Source organism: Amblyomma mixtum, chromosome 10 (assembly GCF_055824585.1).
Source record: "Amblyomma mixtum isolate Tamu chromosome 10, ASM5582458v1, whole genome shotgun sequence".
Taxonomy (NCBI): domain Eukaryota; kingdom Metazoa; phylum Arthropoda; class Arachnida; order Ixodida; family Ixodidae; genus Amblyomma; species Amblyomma mixtum.
Window position 1 is genome coordinate 48,982,210 of NC_143021.1, and position 17,438 is coordinate 48,999,647.

At 47.7% G+C, this 17,438-nt stretch overlaps 1 protein-coding gene and 1 non-coding gene across 3 annotated transcripts; one reads left to right on the plus strand and one right to left on the minus strand.

The window, feature by feature from the left end:
- Window positions 1–1,285: 1,285 nt before the first annotated feature.
- Sbat (LSMD1 domain-containing protein Sbat) lies at window positions 1,286–16,128 on the minus strand. Of its 2 annotated transcripts, none has more exons than XM_089563588.1 (4): window positions 15,977–16,128; window positions 10,809–10,926; window positions 10,296–10,473; window positions 1,286–1,419 (listed from the first exon to the last, which is right to left on the minus strand). In XM_089563588.1, the coding sequence occupies exons 3-4, from the start codon at window positions 10,456–10,458 to the stop codon at window positions 1,322–1,324; spliced, it is 261 nt and encodes an 86-aa protein (XP_089419714.1). In that variant the 5' UTR covers window positions 10,459–10,473; window positions 10,809–10,926; window positions 15,977–16,128; the 3' UTR covers window positions 1,286–1,321. The 2 variants fall into 2 exon arrangements, with proteins under 2 accessions (XP_089419714.1, XP_089419713.1); XM_089563587.1 differs by lacking the exon at window positions 15,977–16,128 and adding an exon at window positions 14,808–14,940.
- A 380-nt stretch (window positions 16,129–16,508) lies between these two features.
- TRNAP-UGG (transfer RNA proline (anticodon UGG)) lies at window positions 16,509–16,580 on the plus strand. The gene has a single exon. It is a non-coding gene; the product is annotated as a tRNA-Pro (tRNA).
- Window positions 16,581–17,438: the final 858 nt, after the last annotated feature.

Here is a 17,438-nt window from a genome sequence, read left to right on the forward strand (position 1 = left end):
AAATAAATGTTTAATCACCTCTTCAGCTGTAAATGTAGCTATTGTCAGAGACAGATTGCAAAAAAAAAGAAAGAAAAAAGAAAAATTAAACAGAAAGAACCGTGCATGACATACGACCAGGCAAGGAAGTAAAACCTGTTACAAAGATTGTTATAAAAAATTTTCCAAAAAACTGCGCTCCGCTGAGTATAGGCTTATAGATGGATCGCTAATGCAGCGGTCCGCTGCCTTGTCGATATGGAAAGCTTCAAGCAAAAGTCTTGCTTTTGTAGAAAAACTCATGGCCAGAATCTTCGCTTCTTCGAAGTCGGGCACGCACTTGCATGCCAAAACATGCTTCGCCATGTTGGCGAGCTTATCTTGTTTCATTATATTTTGAGAATGCTCCCTTAATCGGTCACTAAGGCAACGCCCTGTCTGCCCGATATAGCATTTTCTGCAGGACAAGGGGATCAAGTAAACCACACTCCAATGGCACATCTAACAACTGCTTCTTCATCTTGCTTTTCGGAACTGCGCTCGCCCTCAGCGCATGTCATGCCCGGTTGTATGTCATGTATGTCATGCGCGGTTCTTTCTTTTTCATTTTTCTCTTTCCTTTTTTTTTGCAATCTGTCTGACAATAGCTACATTTGCAGCTGAAGAGGTGATTAAACCTTTCTTATCTGTTAGTCTAAGATAGCTGGCGCTACAAAGTGTGACATGTGATGTGACTGGCTGGTTATATGTGACCTGATAAAATAAATCAGTTGATAGCAGCGTTCATTTGTGCTTGCCCTGCCCCGTGATAGTCGTTTTCGCGCTGTCTTCCTGGTCTCCTGCGTTCCTGTGTGCCTTTCTCTGCGCGGGCCCGCCGTCCCGTAACAATATTCTATAGAGGTTCAATCATTTTGTGTTATACTTTACCTCTGAGTTGTTGTTGTTGCTGATCTGCGTGCAATGAATGCTATTTCTTCATCACCGGATCAATCTACACCTCAACACGTCTGGTGGGCAGCTCTTGAAACTTCGTCCTTTCCGACCGAAAAGTGCTTGAGCTGAATGTACGCATCTTCGGAAAAAAGCGTTTATTCCTACCTATAAACGCGAAAGAGGCAACATTTACACAACAGAGAAAGTCACAAGCATGCCAAATACAAACGTGCTGCTTATTCTACAATAGGGCTGCCAGGTCTGGGTGATTCCATTTGGAGTCTTTATTATTTGCAAAATGTTTAGCGGAAAGAATCTATTTTGAAGGAGTAACGTGGGGCTCACCTTCCACGTGATTAGAGAGATCTGCCACTTGGCACAAGTAGGTTTTTATTTGCTGCACAGCACACTAGCTGCTGCACTGTTCGTCCACATGCACCGAGACAATGTGCTGGCCGGGGACCATGGCCAGGCCCAGGATGCGTGGCTCCATGGTGCTGATGCTGTCTGCAGGGAAAAGGGGGCACACTTCAGTATGCATCTGTGAAAACTTCAGCCAGTGGAAGGCAACTGTTCCTCAGCTGTGATGCAGCACTTCTCAGGGACACTTCTGCATTTCTCCAAATTTTCCTTTCATGCTTTCTCTGTTTTCACTTATTCCTGTATTATATTTTTTCCTGGTACTTCGTTCCGCTAAGGCAACGCCCCGTCTGCCCAATGTAGCACCTTCCACAGGAATGGGGAATTACATACACCACTCCTAATGCACATCCGACATAGGCTGCTTGATGTTTGCAACCGCACTCATGACCGCCACAGATGCACAGCTTATTTGGCACCGAGAACACAAGTGACCACTTCTGGCCACTTTTTTGAGGTTATGCGTATGTAAATAAGGCATCACCTCAGGCATCGCCTTCACGTGTTCCGTACAAGCCATTTTTTGTCGGGGACCAAACTTCTTGAGAAGGGTTTCAGCAATAGCCAATAGCCATCGAGCAAGGGAAGCCTGCAGCCAAAAGGCGCTTGACTTGATTATCAAAGCTAGCTTGCATTACGACTTGCGAAGTGCAGATTCCAGACAGAGCGAAGCCATAGCTCTTTTTACTGTCTTTGAATGGGTTGAGGCAAGCGGGAAATAGGATGGATAACTGGGCGAGTTTGTACTGATACATCGTGGGAGGGAACAGCACGAAACAAAACGATGGACAAAGCAAGAGGACACAAAGACGAAGGAAATAGGTTTGGTTTATTGGGGTTTAATGTTCCAAAGCGACCCAGGCTGTGAGCGACGCCGTAGTGAAGGGCTCCGGAAATTTCACCCACCTGGGGTTCTTTAACGTGCGCTGACATTGCACAGCACACGAGCCTCTGGAATTTCACCTTCAAGAAATTCAGCCGCCGCGGCTGGGATCGAACCCCTGTCTTTCGGATCAGCAGCCGAGCGCCGTAACCACTGAGCCACCGTGGCGCGGCGCAAGCGGGAAATAAGCGCAACAGGTATGTCCGTTGCACAAACTCAGCCTCGGGTCCAAGAAACACATTTCGTTGTTCTTCGGAATTTCATGGGTAAAGGTCAGGCCTTTAAGATGCTTTTTAAATAATCTTAGGACCTGTAAGGGTGGTTCTTCATGTGTTAGCAAAGAGTCACTATCACTTGACAACCGCTAAATTGAATTTCCGGAGGGTGCCCTTGCAGAGTTGTAGGTCTTGATCAGTGTTGATAAGTTGAGTTTTTTTAACTTTGTCTTGGCAGGAAAGGAACAAATGGTCCGTTAGAAAAGTATTCGACCGTACTTTTTTTTGCGAACACCTGATGGATATGAAACAAGCACGCTTGCATCACCCGACCTTGAACCTTCGTGCACATGCGCGAATTTTTCTGCTGCCCGAAAGCGGAGCGACTGGAGCACTGCTACTGCATCAAATTTTGACAGAAACTGGGCAACAGCCAAGACGGCTTTCGGTGACGATGCTATGAGCAGCACACAGATTAAGAAGTGGTACAACTGGTTTAAAGACGGCCACACATCTGCGGAGAGGGGCTCCAGTCGGCCATCAAGATGCCGAAATGGCCAGGTCTGTGCCGAAGTGAACGCTGTGGTGATGCAAGACCATTGTGTGACTATCCCAGAAATTGCGGAAGAGGTGGGCATCAGCACTTTTTCTGCACATTCCACTATCCCTGAAGATTTAGCCATGAAGAGAGTTGTGGCAAAATTCGTGCCAAAGCTGCTCATGGTGTAGCAAAAGCAGCTTCGTGTTGAAGTCGCACAGGACATGCTGGATTTCACAAACAGTGACCCCGACTTCATCAACACGATAATCGCTGGTGACGAGTCTTGGGTGTACGAGTAAGACCTGGAAACCAAATCCCAGTCGTTACAGTGCAAGCATTGCACGTCACCAAGACCAAAGAAGGCCCGCCAAGTGCGCAGCAACGTCAAAGTGATGCTGACTGCTTTCTTTGACTCCCGCTGTGTGGTACACCATGAGTACGCACCACATCATCATCAGCCTGACTACACGCACTGCAGGGCAAAGGCCTCTCCCATGTCTCTCCAATTAACCCTGTCCTTTGCCAGTTGCAGCCCCATCTGTTCCCTGTTCCCAATCCAGGCCACTGATCCTTACCAGCTGCTTTCACCCTTGTCACTGCTCCTAAAGCTTTCTTTACGTCCTCTTTCATTACTGCATTACTTTGGTTTTCTGCACATTAATTTTAGACCGACAGTCATACCTCCGCACCAATAGAGGTGGCTCAGTCACGCTCACACTCATGACTACTCGCACTCACTCACACACTCATGACCACTCATGCCTACTAACACTTACGACCACTCACTCACACTCACGACCACTCACTCACACTCATGTCTACCCACACTCACTTATACTCGTACTCATGTCTACACACACTCACAACCACTAACTCACACTCATGGCCACTCGCACTCACAACCACTCACTGACACTCATGTCCACTCACACTCGCACTCATGTCCACTCACACTCACAACCACTCACTCACACTCGCACTCATGACTACTCACTCACAAGCACTCACTCACACTCATGTCCACTCACACTCAACCACTCACTCACACTCATGCCAACTTGCACTCACAACCACTCACTCACACTCATGTCCACTCACACTCACAACCACTCACTCACACTCATGTCCACTCACACTCACAACCACTCACTCACTCATGGCCACTTGCACTCATGACCACTCACTAACACTCGCACTCATGTCCACTTACAACCACTCACACTCATGGCCACTCACACTCACGACCACTCACTCGCACTTGCAATGTAGTAGCATGCGGCAGCCGAGCGGCCACACCAAAGAACCAGCAAAGACCGGTGCACGACAAGGAATCAGCGTTGATTTGTCTGACGCTTCTTTCATAAGCAGCGGTTGCTTAACCGCTGCTGCTATCAGTGCGTGTCATGGCAGAGTGACACGCGTCATGCACTTGACGCTATCACAGCACTCATGTCTACTCAACCACTCACTGACACTCATGGCCACTCGCACTCATGACCACTCACTAACACTCCCACTCATGTCCAACCACACTCCAAACCACTCACTCACACACATGGCCACTCGCACTGACGACCACTCACTCACAACCACTCACACTTGCACTCATGTGTACTCAGACTCACAACCACTCACTGACACTCGCACTCATGTCCACTCACACTGATGGCCACTTGCAGGCATGACCACTCACTAACACACACTCATGTTTACTCACACTCACAACCACTCATTGCCACTCATGTCCACTCACATCCACTCACAACCACTCATTGCCACATCCACTTGCAACCACTCATTGCCACATCCACTCACTGCCACTAACGTCCTCTCACAACCACTCACTGCCACTCACGTCCACTCACAACCATTCATTGCCACTCATGTCCAACCACACTCCAAACCACTCACTCACACACATGGCCACTCGCACTGACGACCACTCACTCACAACCACTCACACTTGCACTCATGTGTACTCAGACTCACAACCACTCACTGACACTCGCACTCATGTCCACTCACACTGATGGCCACTTGCAGGCATGACCACTCACTAACACACACTCATGTTTACTCACACTCACAACCACTCATTGCCACTCATGTCCACTCACATCCACTCACAACCACTCATTGCCACATCCACTCACTGCCACTAACGTCCTCTCACAACCACTCACTGCCACTCACGTCCACCCACAACCACTCATTGCCACTCAATGCCACTCACGTCCACTCACAACCATTCATTGCCACTCATGTCCACTCACAACCACTCATTGCCACTCACAACCACTCACGCCCACTCAATGCCACTCATTGCCACTCACGTCCACTCATTGCCACTCACAACCACTCATTGCCACTCACAACCACTCATTGCCACTAACATCCACTCAATGCCACTCACGTCCACTCATACCCATTCATTGCCACTCACGTCCACTCACAACCACTCATTGCCACATCAACTCACAACTACTCACTGCCACTAACATCCACTCACAACTACTAACTGCCACTCACATCCACCCACAACCACTCAATGCCACTCACGTCCACTCACAACCATTCATGTCCACTCATTGCCACTCACAACCATTCACTGAGTGGACGTGAGTCCACTCACAACCACTCATTGCCACTCACGTCCACTCACAACCATTCATTGCCACTCATGTCCACTCACAACCATTCATTGAGTGGACGTGAGTCCACTCACAACCACTCAATGCCACTCACAACCATTCATTGCCACTCATGTCCACTCACAACCACTCAATGCCACTCACTGCCACTCACAACCACTCATTGCCAGTCACGTCCACTCACAACCACTCATTGCCACTCACGTCCACTCACAACCACTCATTGCCAGTCACGTCCACTCACAACCACTCATTGCCACTCACGTCCACTCACAACCACTCATTGCCACTCATGTCCACTCACTGCCACTCACGTCCACTCACAACCACTCATTGCCAGTCACGTCCACTCACAACCACTCATTGCCAGTCACGTCCACTCATGTCCACTCACTGCCACTCATGTCCACTCACAACTACTGACTGATACAACTGCTCATTGCCACTCACGTTCACTCACAACCACTCATTGCCACTCACATCCACTCACAACCACTCATGTCCACTCATCAATCCACTCACCTCTACAAACGCTCATGTCCACTCACTCACACTCATGACCACCTACACTCCAATCCACTCACTCACACTCATGACCACCTGCACTCTCACACTCACAACCACCTATGCTGACATCCACTCACTCGTATTCACACTCATGACCACCGACACTCAAACCCACTCACGTCCACTCACTCGCACTCACACTCGTGACCACCGACACTCACATCCACTCACTCGCACTCATGACCACCGACACTCATGTCCACTCACACAACCACTCACTCACACTCGTGACCACCCACACTCACATCCACTCGCTCACACTCACCTATTCTGACATCCACTCACTTGCACTCACACTCATGACCACCGACACTCATACCCACTCACGTCCACTCACACTCACAACCACCTATGCTGACATCCACTCACTCGCACCCACACACAGGACCACCGCCACTCATACCCACTAACACTCACAACCACCTATGCTGACATCCACTCACTCGCGCTCACACTCACACCCACTCACAACCACTCACTCGCACTCACACTTGTGACCACCCACACAGACATCCACTCACTCCCACTCACACTCATGATCACCTACACTCACTCACAACCACCTATGCTGATATCCACTCACTCGCACTTACACTCATGACCACCGACACTCATACCCACTCACGTCCACTAACAACCACTCACTCGCACTTACACTCGTGACCACTCACACTCACATCCACTCACTCACACTCAACCACCTATGCTGACATCCACTCACTCGCACTCACTCATTACCACCAACACTCATACCCACCCACAACCACTCACTCACACTTACACTCATGACCACCTACACTCACTCACAACCACCTATGCTGACATCCACTCACTCGCACTCACATTCATACCCACTCACGTCCACACACACTCACAACCACTCACTCGCATTCACACTCGTGACCACCCACACTCACATCCACTCACTCGCAATCATGACCACCGACACTCATACCCACTCACGTCCACTCACTCGCACTCACACTCGTGACCATCCACACTCACATCCACTCACTCGCACTCATACCCACTCACTCACAACCACTCACTCGCACTCACATTTGTGACCATCCACACTCACATCCACTCATACCCACTCACGTCCACTCACTCGCACTCACACTCATGACCACCCACACTCACGTCCACTCACTCGCACTCATGACCACCGACACTCATACCCACTCACGTCCACTCACTCACAACCACTCACTCGCACTCACACTCGTGACCATCCACTCACTCGCACTCATGACCACCGACACTCATACCTACTCACGTCCACTCACTTGCACTCACACTCGTGACCATCTGCACTCACTCGCACTCACGTCCACTCACACTCACAAGCACTCTCACACTCACAGACGTGAGTGCGAATGAGGCGATATGAGTGCACTCATGAGTGAGTGTGCCGACCTATGCCCACAGTACTGCTCTGCCTGTCAAAGTCACTGATCATTGATCAGGAGAAACTGAAAGAAGTTCCTCACAGCCGAAATAAGAACTTGCCAGTTGAAGCTCCTGAAGTTGGAGCCCAAAATTTGACAACAGAGACATGCCATGGTATGAACTTTGGAATGGTTCACAAGAATGATTGCCTTACTATCTTGCACAAAATCAAGACAGCTACAATCTGTCATGACTGTCAAAGCAGCAGGAACAATCAAGGGCCCTCCCTAAATCACAGTGCTATGACACCCAACAAAACATGTGCCAGCACAAAAACATACAGCCAAGAGAACCTTCCAATAAGCAAGCTTTGAATAAAAAGCAATCAGTTGTTTTTTTTGTGCCCAATACTCATGAAAGTTAAAATTAAGCTGTTGCATGCATAGCTACATGGAAACGTTTTGTACCAAAATAAATTTCGAAAGCACACGTAGACAGAAAAGTCGAGAGCTTTACTACACTTCTCAATGCCTCAATATTCATGCACAAAAATCATTCAATTGTCATTGTTACCAAATGCCCAATGGATGGGTGATAGCAATAGCAAAAAAAAGTGAAAGCTGAGAAAAAAACAAAACTTCCCTCATTTGACTCGTTTAACGCCTTCGTACGCATTTGCTTTTTATCGAAGCAATGTGGCAACGGAACCAACAGACCTTTTCTTCACGATGATTCTAAGAAGGTGGCACTCCACCATCGGAAACCTGCCGAACTGGCAATATGCCAGGACGATCATAAGCTTTATTCGCTCACAATTTTCACAAGAAAAATTTCTGAATTTGCGCTGCAAACTTTGCTATAATTTTTTATCAAACAACAGATGAAAACCTAGGAGTAATGAAAAAAATTAAGAAATGGATAATTTAGACCAAATTGGCCCGCATCCCGCCTTAAGGGGACACTGAGGATTGCACCATGCAATTTTTGTTCTTCTGTAAAAATTGATTTTGTGGCTCTTGCTGGCTGTGTTGATGTCTGTCTGACACCAAATGTACATATATTGCCCAGGAATAGAGATGTAAAATTTCATGAAATTTTGAATGGCATGAAAAAAACCGTTTTTTTCAGGGTTTTTTTCATGAAAAATTGGAAGTTTTGCAAAACATGACAAAAACAGATTTATTTGCAACAGCACGACGATCAATAATAATGATCCGAAGTTCAGTCGAATATGTAGTTATAGATGTCATATTGTGAAACAAACTTCTTTTTCTATTGCACCGAGAAGATAAATAATGATTTGCACTTCAGGTGAATATGGAAATATAAATATCATATTTGTGGAACGAACTTCTTGATCTATTGCACCGAGAAAGGGAACATGAAAGCTTATCTATAAGTCACTCCACATCGGACTCAGAGCCACTGTCGCTGGATGCGTCACTACGCGCAGCAGCATGGACTGAAGCTGTGTCCATAGCTAGGTTCGACTGCACATACACGAGCTTTCTAACGCGTTCCCCTGAAAACCTGTTGCGAATCCTTGTATGGACGTTTCCGAAACGGGACTAGTTTAGTTCGCAGCTGGCGGATGATGGAGGTATTTGTAGCAGCCGGCAAGCCAGACGAGTTAGCGGCTGGTTGGTGCAAAGGTCTTGCCGCCAGGTAGATGGGGCCACGTGCTTCGCTGACGACCCCTGTCCTGGACCAAATTCCTGCGGATGTCCTGTACTCTGCTACGTTGGAAATCAAGATGCTAGGCTTGTATTTGGCTAAAACCGCTTACGTGCACAGCAGCCTATGTTATTTATGCCATGTGTAGCGCTGTAGAATTTGCAGCCATTTTGTTCAAACTATTAGTATGTTTGTAAGTCAAGCCTGGAGCTTATATGTGACCTGGCCTTCAACCCGCGTACTCGCAGCACGAACGTTTTAAAAGCACTACCTGGCACTGGCGATGACGACTGCTCTCCAATCTTTTAACGATGCATGCTGTAATGGTATTCAAAGCAAAAACAAAAACGTAAACTGAAAGCAAGGAACCATAAAACCTTCAAATTGCATTTTGAAATTGAAAATTGAAATTTTCGATGTTTCTTTCCATTTTTCCTAGTCTGAAAAAAACGAAAAAACCGTTTTTTTTCCAAAATTGCAGTGTTTTTTTCAGGCCTTCACATCTCTACCCAGGAAGTTGGATTTATAGGCACGGTCATGCGAAATTTGAGTGCCGCTCTTTGGGCGTTTTGATTTTGTGCGCACTTCTTTGAAACGAAACTATGGCACAGGCTGACCAATGGTGCAAAACATCCTTTTATACAGGGCGCACCATGTCTGTTCATCGCTTCGTATCAAAGAGGCGCACACACACGCACGGTGCAAACGCCCTCCCGCCGAGGCTCACGTCACCATTGGTCAGGCGAGCAGTGAGGTTTCCGAGTTTCTTCTCTCCGACCCAGCGCAAGTGGAGAGGGCACCACACAACAAGGCTATGCTCTCTCCATAAGGGGTGTTTCTCCAAGCTTAGCTCTGGGTCATTTTGTGACATCCATGGCCATGATTCCTTTTGCACTGCGCAAGCTTTGTGTGCACTACGCCTCTGGTGCCATGTCCGAGCGAGCGATGACAATATACGCACCCGCGTGGTGCACGCGTGTTTCTATATCTGGTGGCTAGTTGAGTGGCCGCTTAATTAAGAGGTGCGTTATTCCCCCCACCTGGCTGCAGGTACTCGGAGCAGGAGCCCAGGATGACGTTCTGGTCTCGGTCGGTGCAGAGGAAGCTGCCCACCAGGGTGCGGCCGTCACTCATCTCCACCTTGAGGCTGCGGTTGAGCCACCGGCGTAGCCGCGCACGCCCTTCCTCCTCCTCGGCGGCCATGACGGCTGTACACCCCTGCTGGGTGGACAGGGCTCACTTTACAGCTGGCACGCAGTGCGAGTGGCGTGGAGAAGAATGAACACGCGCCTTCCTGCTGGTCAGGAGGAAGCCAAACACTCGCCACTGTGCAAAACAGAAATGAAGTACAAGCACTGCCACCTCCATTCCAGCCACTGGCCTCTGGACACATGCCTAACAGAGTCTTCTTACAATTGTCAAGGCTTATGTGGCCATTTTTCACAATGTCTGTGCAACTGCTCCCACAGAAAGACATCTTAGAAGGACATCTTTAACGGTATGCATTAGTGGAGTGTGCGCAAGGCATAAAACAAAACTTTTGTTCCACTTGCCTGCTCACGCGCAGTTTTCTGGAGACCAAAAAAGAGGGCTGCTTCTGCACCGTTCCAAAGTGTTAATTTCGGTACATGCAGAACGCTTTCTGGCTCCAGCGGACTTGCAACTGGTGTTCTGCAAAAGACCAAAAGTGAAACAATAGCACACATTACAGGCTCACTAGCTTATAGTACAATTAACAAAATGCAAGCATATCTGGAGCATTTCATTAAGCATGCGAAAATCCTTTGAGCTGCACTTGGTAGTTTGGTTTTCATTGTCCACATTTACCTGTCATCGTGACAACACGACCCACAGGGGCTTGCGTACTGAGCACCCAGACCTGTGTAGGTTGCGTTTTCCAGCAGTGTGAGGAAAATGGCAACACTGCTCCGACACGTGAAAATGAGGCCCCAAAAATCAGGAGTCCAAAGCTTCGGTCACGATTATGCCGAAACACGCTTGAAATTTAGCACAGTATAAGCCGCATTCTTTTCTTCCCAGGAGCATCAGCAAGCTTGGGAGCCCCGCACAATGCAGACGTAGAAACTGAGTGCACACCACGCACAAGAGTGAGCTGGATTCCACTGGACACATTCTTTGTCGGGTGAATAAATTCATAAGCCATGTGTACGAGGGGGTACCCAAAAGAAACCGGACTTATTTTTGTTTGAACTTATTTGTTCACATTTTAAGCACAGACCTTCAATCTCCTTCAAAGTATTCCCCACTTGCAATGATACGCTTGTCGAATCTTTCATTCCATTTTTCAAAACATTGTTTATATTCATCTTTTGTGATGCTTGACAGTGCCTCCGTCGTTTTTTTCTTCACCTCAGCAACATCAGCAAAACGCTTACCATTCACCTACTTTTTCATTCTAGGAAACAAAGAAAGTAGCACGGGGCAAGGTCGGGAGAGTTTGAGGGTTGAGGAATAGGGTCATGCCATTTTTGGTCCAAAATTGTCGGTGAGACAGCGCTGTGTGACCAGGGGCATTGCCATGATGGAATAACCAGTCACCCGACCGCCACAAATCTGGCCGCTTCCACTGCACACTGTTGCCCAATCTTTTCAAAACATCCAAGTAGAAAGCCTGGCTAACTGTCTGACCCTGCGGAACAAATTCTCAATAGACGACTCCTCTCACGTCAAAAAAACAAATCAGCATTGTTTTGAGGTTTGGTTTCACCTGACGAGCTTTCCTGAGGTGAGGAGAATTTGAAGTTTTCCATTGGCGTGATTGTTGCTTTGATTCAGGATTCGATTCAGGAACACTTGAGTTGTCCCCATAGCATCGTCCTTGTACGTCTCTCTTAACATTTCAAGAGTTTCCATTCAACTTTTTCCGAGCAAAAATCAGAATTTCACCGACGCACGCTGTTCACGCAAATCACCCATTGCAAAAACGACATTCACACAAAACAGTCGTCACTCTAAAACTCTGCCTAAACTAGTCTGACCTCCTTCAACGACAGCACTCGGCTTACTGACTCTGGAATGTTCGTTCTATGCGCTCCTAGTGGCAAAACGCGGTAACACAGAAGCTTTGCCGACCAAAAAATTTAGTCCGGTTTCTTTTGGGTACCCCCTCGTAAGACAGTGGCTTCCATCAGTTCGCATTCACTGTGGCTGCTGCTGCTGGAACTGCGACATAGATGGATTAATACAGCAGCGCATTTTTTGCTTAGAATTCCCAGTGCTGCATTAGCGATATAGTTAAACAAACTTCAATGTAACAAAATTCTCAGTGTAACAAAGTATAGCAGTTTTCCTAACTCGGCATCTAGTATAAAACACCATGTATTTTTAGACTGGTTTGGTTTGTGGGGGTTTAACGCCCCAAACATGATGACAGCAAAACCAAAACTCAAGACGGGTGCGTCGTCCCCGCAACATGGTTGGCGCAATTGACGTGCTGAGGCGCTCGCAACATAAGCCACACTGTAGCTGCTGGCCAAGAAAGAGCAAAAAGGCCGCTTTATTAGCAAATACAGTTGTTGCCCGGTCGTTTTCTGCAGCACGTTTTGTGGTGAATTCTTAGCATGCTTGAAGATAAATTTCGATGAAGCGAAATTTCAATGCTACAAAGGAAACTGGTGATTTTATCAACTTTTTTAAATCGAGGTTTAACCGTAGTCATGCTCCTGACCAGTTTCAGTAAAAGTTGGCGCTGCTTACACCACAATGCCAATGGGCTGTAATGCAGTCTCCCTCTTCCTATCACTGTCACCACAGGAAAGTGCTCAGACATAGCTTGTATTCCAGCTACAGTGCACTGCACGAAGGATGTCTCATGCGAGGCCATCCACAGTAGCACAAGGCGTTCTCCTCTGCTCCCATTTCCCCAGCACCAGGCCAGGGGACACCCACTGTGCCACCCATGGGCGGGAATCTCTCGCACGCGAGGCAGATGCTCAAAGGCCACTACTGCGGTGGCTGACTGTGTACTACAGGTTAGGCTTGAAGGAGCACCGAGGAAAATCCTGGCTACGTATGTCAATTCAAACCCATCTTCCTGTGAATGACGCAGCCTCTGGGCAGAAATCAGAGCCACAGCACCTCTATTTCGGTCTGCAGGCCAAACACTGTATTAGTTGCGATAGGCGAGTGCCACCATGCATGTGGTACCCACCTACCACTATCACATCATTTGCAGCCAATGGGTTGTTGACAGAGCTGCGTGTGATCTCTGGTAGTGCCGTTTTATTCCCGCCAAGCACAGAAATCATGCAGGGACGTCCGCCTCGTGTGTGCCAAGCCTGCAACAACCAACCGGGAGGAGGCGCTTGGGCAGAGTGAATGTGTGGTTTGTGCCACCGTTGCCTGAAGGGTACACATGGCACGGTGCTGCATGATGGAAATATACTGAAACTAAAGATCAGGGAGAGCGCTCAAATATCCAGGGTTTCGTGACACTGGCTGCTTGGCCAAGCTGAGTGTGACACTCCAGAGCTTACGACAGAGCCACCCCGTCGGCAAACTGAACATTCGGGAGACAACAGCGACCGAAACGTGGCTCATTGTACCAATGTCTATAGGCGGCAATACACACAATGAAACCGAAATTTGCCACTTGTGCTAGGACTCGTCACACTATGAGTGATATAAGCCAATTCACTCAGAGCAACACACATTCTTGCCTACTCTGCTCCCTCACTCGTCCAAAAATAGTGAAGATAACGAAGATAACCAAGGGCTGAAACGTGCTCAGTTCAGAGACGATAGACGTATTTTCCTCACACCACGTAAAAGCTGCCAGTGGACTAGCAAACTATCCATACATGCCACTGTGCGCACAGCGCATCTCAACACATTGCACTGCATATACGCATAGAAAGCCTCCTACCATTCACATTATTTTGGTTGCATTTCGTGCGAAAACACACTACAAAGCAGAGTAGAGTTGAGGTCGCAATGGTCTTACGATGATGCATTACAATCAGCAGTGTTGTAGTGCAAATAAATTAGTGCATGATGATATTAACACAGCGACTGCCACGAGGCCAGGGGGAGAAATTTTGAACTGGAAGTAGCAGACGACTTCACCCATAACTGTCACAAAGAGGGCTGATATGGTCACACTGCTGCAGATGAAATACAAGCCCGAAAAGAACGAGACTCTCCGCCTTTCATCTCCTTCTCCAGCTTTACGCAGCGGCAGCAAAACCTTTGACTTTTCAAGGGCAAATGGAATGAGAAGCTTTGGGGCTTAGGGACTCTGAGCTGGCAAGCACTGCGGTGTAGGCGAACTGACTCAGCCAATGGAGCCCGGCCCTACACGTGAAAAGTTCGAATGGAAGCGCCCATAGTGCAGAGAGACAGGGAAAGCATTCTGTTGGAAAGAACGCAGGTCACTCACCAGCAGCATGCATTCTGACACTAGCGTCTACCGAAAAAAAAAGCCTTAGATCCTTTCGACGGCTCCTCCAGAACACACATCTGTCACGCTCTGCGCCAAGCCACGGACGCCACAGACATCAACGCTTCCGTGCTGGAAATCAATGCCTGCTCACCCGACACGACCTGCAGCTGGGACGAGAGGCGCACCGTGTGCCAACCAACGCGCGCTCAGTGCCTGGTACACTATATTGTTGTTGTTGTTGTCCTCTAGAAAATGGCGCATACCCACTGCGGGGGATTGGCCAAGACACAGGCGGCAACTGATAGGTGTACAAAATGTTAAACAAGAAAATAATGGCGGGGAAAAATAAAATAATCATGATAATAATAGCAATTAGGAAATAAATGAAAGGATCTCAGATGTGTAATTGAAATAGGCTAAACAAATGCTGTGAGATCGGTGACTGAAATAGAGAACGGGGCTAAATATTCCACGTTTCAGAAAGCTTTCATTCCAGAGAAATATTGATCATGAGAAAGAGCACAGCTTAAGACGGCAGCCGTTTAGTGTCTGTAAGGAAGTTTTGCATGGCGGAGAGCACATTCCAGTTGCTGTGCCCAAGGGAGGAAGCCCCAAGAGACAGAGCAACCCCAGCTGACAGACTTAGACCAAGCTGTCGTAACGGAAGCTCCAGCAGGCGGCTCCGTAAAGAGGAGAAACGGCGGCAGGTCAACAAGAAATGATCTATCGTTTCGGGTTCTCCGCAGAACGGGCACAATGGGGAGACCGCCAGACCAGATCTATAAAGGTAGAAGTTTAAAAGAGGCACGCGACAACGTAGACGCGTGAAGGAAACCTCAAGCTTGCGTGATCGCCATCCTTTACTGCACCACGGGTAAAGGAGATGCCGGAATTCGGGAGAGGAGGTCAGAGCTGATGCTGCGAATTCTTTCAAGAGCAGATACGTGCGAAACCTGGCCGCGGTAATATATGCGCTGGGTGGAAGCACAGATACGACTGGGCCTTGAAGAGATGCCTTCGCCAGGGTATCAGCAACCTCATTCAAATGGATTCCTCTGTGCCCAGGCACCCACACCAACCGTAATGAACACACGTGGGGTGGAACCAAGCATTTGAGTAACCGAAGTGCCTGAGATGTTGTAGGCGCGGTGAGAGAGGATCACAGGATCTGTGATCGTGACATGACTGTTGCGCAAATCGGAGAAAATGGAAAACAAATTCTCTCGGCCCAACTGCACGTTTGTTGGGGCTCAAATTTCGCACAGAGGTCGCATTTGGTTGTCAGTTTTGTTTTATACTACATTTAGGAGGGGTACTTGCCTGATTCGGCCAGAATTATTTTGAAATCCCCATCGTCTGCGCGACAGCACACCAAAAACCGAACGACTTGGCAGCAGTAGTACCCGTGGCGCCACCTGGCACCCACCGGAGAAACGAACCCTCGACCGGGGTATGTCACTCCGCTGCAGATACTGCAGAGAGCACCACCCAAAGCAATGTTACTAGACCAGAACATTGACCCAAAGATAGTTTGCTCACCGTTTTATAACAGCTGGGTTTCTCCAGTGGGTTCGAGATGGGGCCACGGGTACCATTGCTGCAAAGTCTTTCGGTTTTGGTTCGCCGTCGCCGCAGACGATGGGCATTTCCAAACAATTCTGACCGAATCAGGCAAGTACCCCACCTAAATGTAGTGTAAAACAAAACTGACCATCAAATGCGGCCTCTGTGCGAAATTTGACGATGAAGAAATGTGTGGTTAAACCAACAGAATTTTTTTCCTGATTTTCTCCGATTTACCCAACAGGTGATATCCTTGAATAGGATTACAAGCAATGCCCTCATCATGTCTGGCCCGTTGGTCTAGGGGTATGATTCTCGCTTTGGGTGCGAGAGGTCCCGGGTTCAAATCCCGGACGGGCCCGGTTTGTTTTTATATCGGTTTATTTATACACACGATATCTGATATCGTGTATTGGAAGCCACTTTTATTTTTATATTACTGACAGGTACTGCCAAAATAATACGGAACACGCGAGGGCCGGTGAAGCTAGGATGGATGAGTGGATGCTGAGATACGAGCGTCCCCTTCGACACAGGCTGCTGGCAGTTGCCACCAGCCTTTCTTTATTTGTTTATTTCTGGTTACCTTTTTTAAAATTCGCGATTTCCTTTTCAAAATATGGTTTCCTGCACCCCTAACCAGGGAAGCCGGAAGTTCATTTTCAGTGGGAGGAGGGGAGCTCGAACAAGTTTTTTTTCTAGTTTTTTTTTGTTTATGTACTTATGTTTTTCAGATATTATAATCCAAGTTTGGCTCGAGAGACAATAATTAACTGCGAGAAAATGAAATTGTTTTTTCTAGTGCAATGTTTCTTTGATCGCTAGCATTAACAAGAAAAAAATTAAAAAACGAATTTTCAGTGCGCACATTTTTATTGACATTTGACAAATTTACATATTTAGGCATTCGCGCATGAACAAAACCATAGCATAAAAGAACAGTTTAAATACCACAATAAACGCAAACGCGCTACAGTATACATATACAGTTACCAATAATGCACGCAAGCAGGAGACATTTCGGACCATAGAGTTTCTTACTATTACCTAGAGGGAAAGCTGGCAAGCCGTCTATGGGAGTTTGCATGGAGACCCCACGTGACCACCTCAGCCACCATGGGCGCTCAAAGCATCATGGGGCGGTGAGCTACTTGTTGCGGAACTGTAACTTTTGGCCCAAAAATAATAGAAAAATAAAGCTGTTTGATAACTACAAACG

What these genes read in the sequence shown, in the direction of transcription:
- Sbat (XM_089563587.1), bottom strand. Translation starts at nt 14,917, where the DNA reads ATGCGCCATTTTCTAGAGGACAACAACAACAACAATATAGTGTACCAG. An exon ending in CCAGCTGCAGGTCGTGTCGG is followed by an intron (nt 10,927 to 14,807) that starts GTGAGCAGGCAT and finishes GGTCTTTTGCAG; the next exon opens with AACACCAGTTGCAAGTCCGC. An exon ending in CTCCGAGTACCTGCAGCCAG is followed by an intron (nt 1,420 to 10,295) that starts GTGGGGGGAATA and finishes TTTTCCCTGCAG; the next exon opens with ACAGCATCAGCACCATGGAG.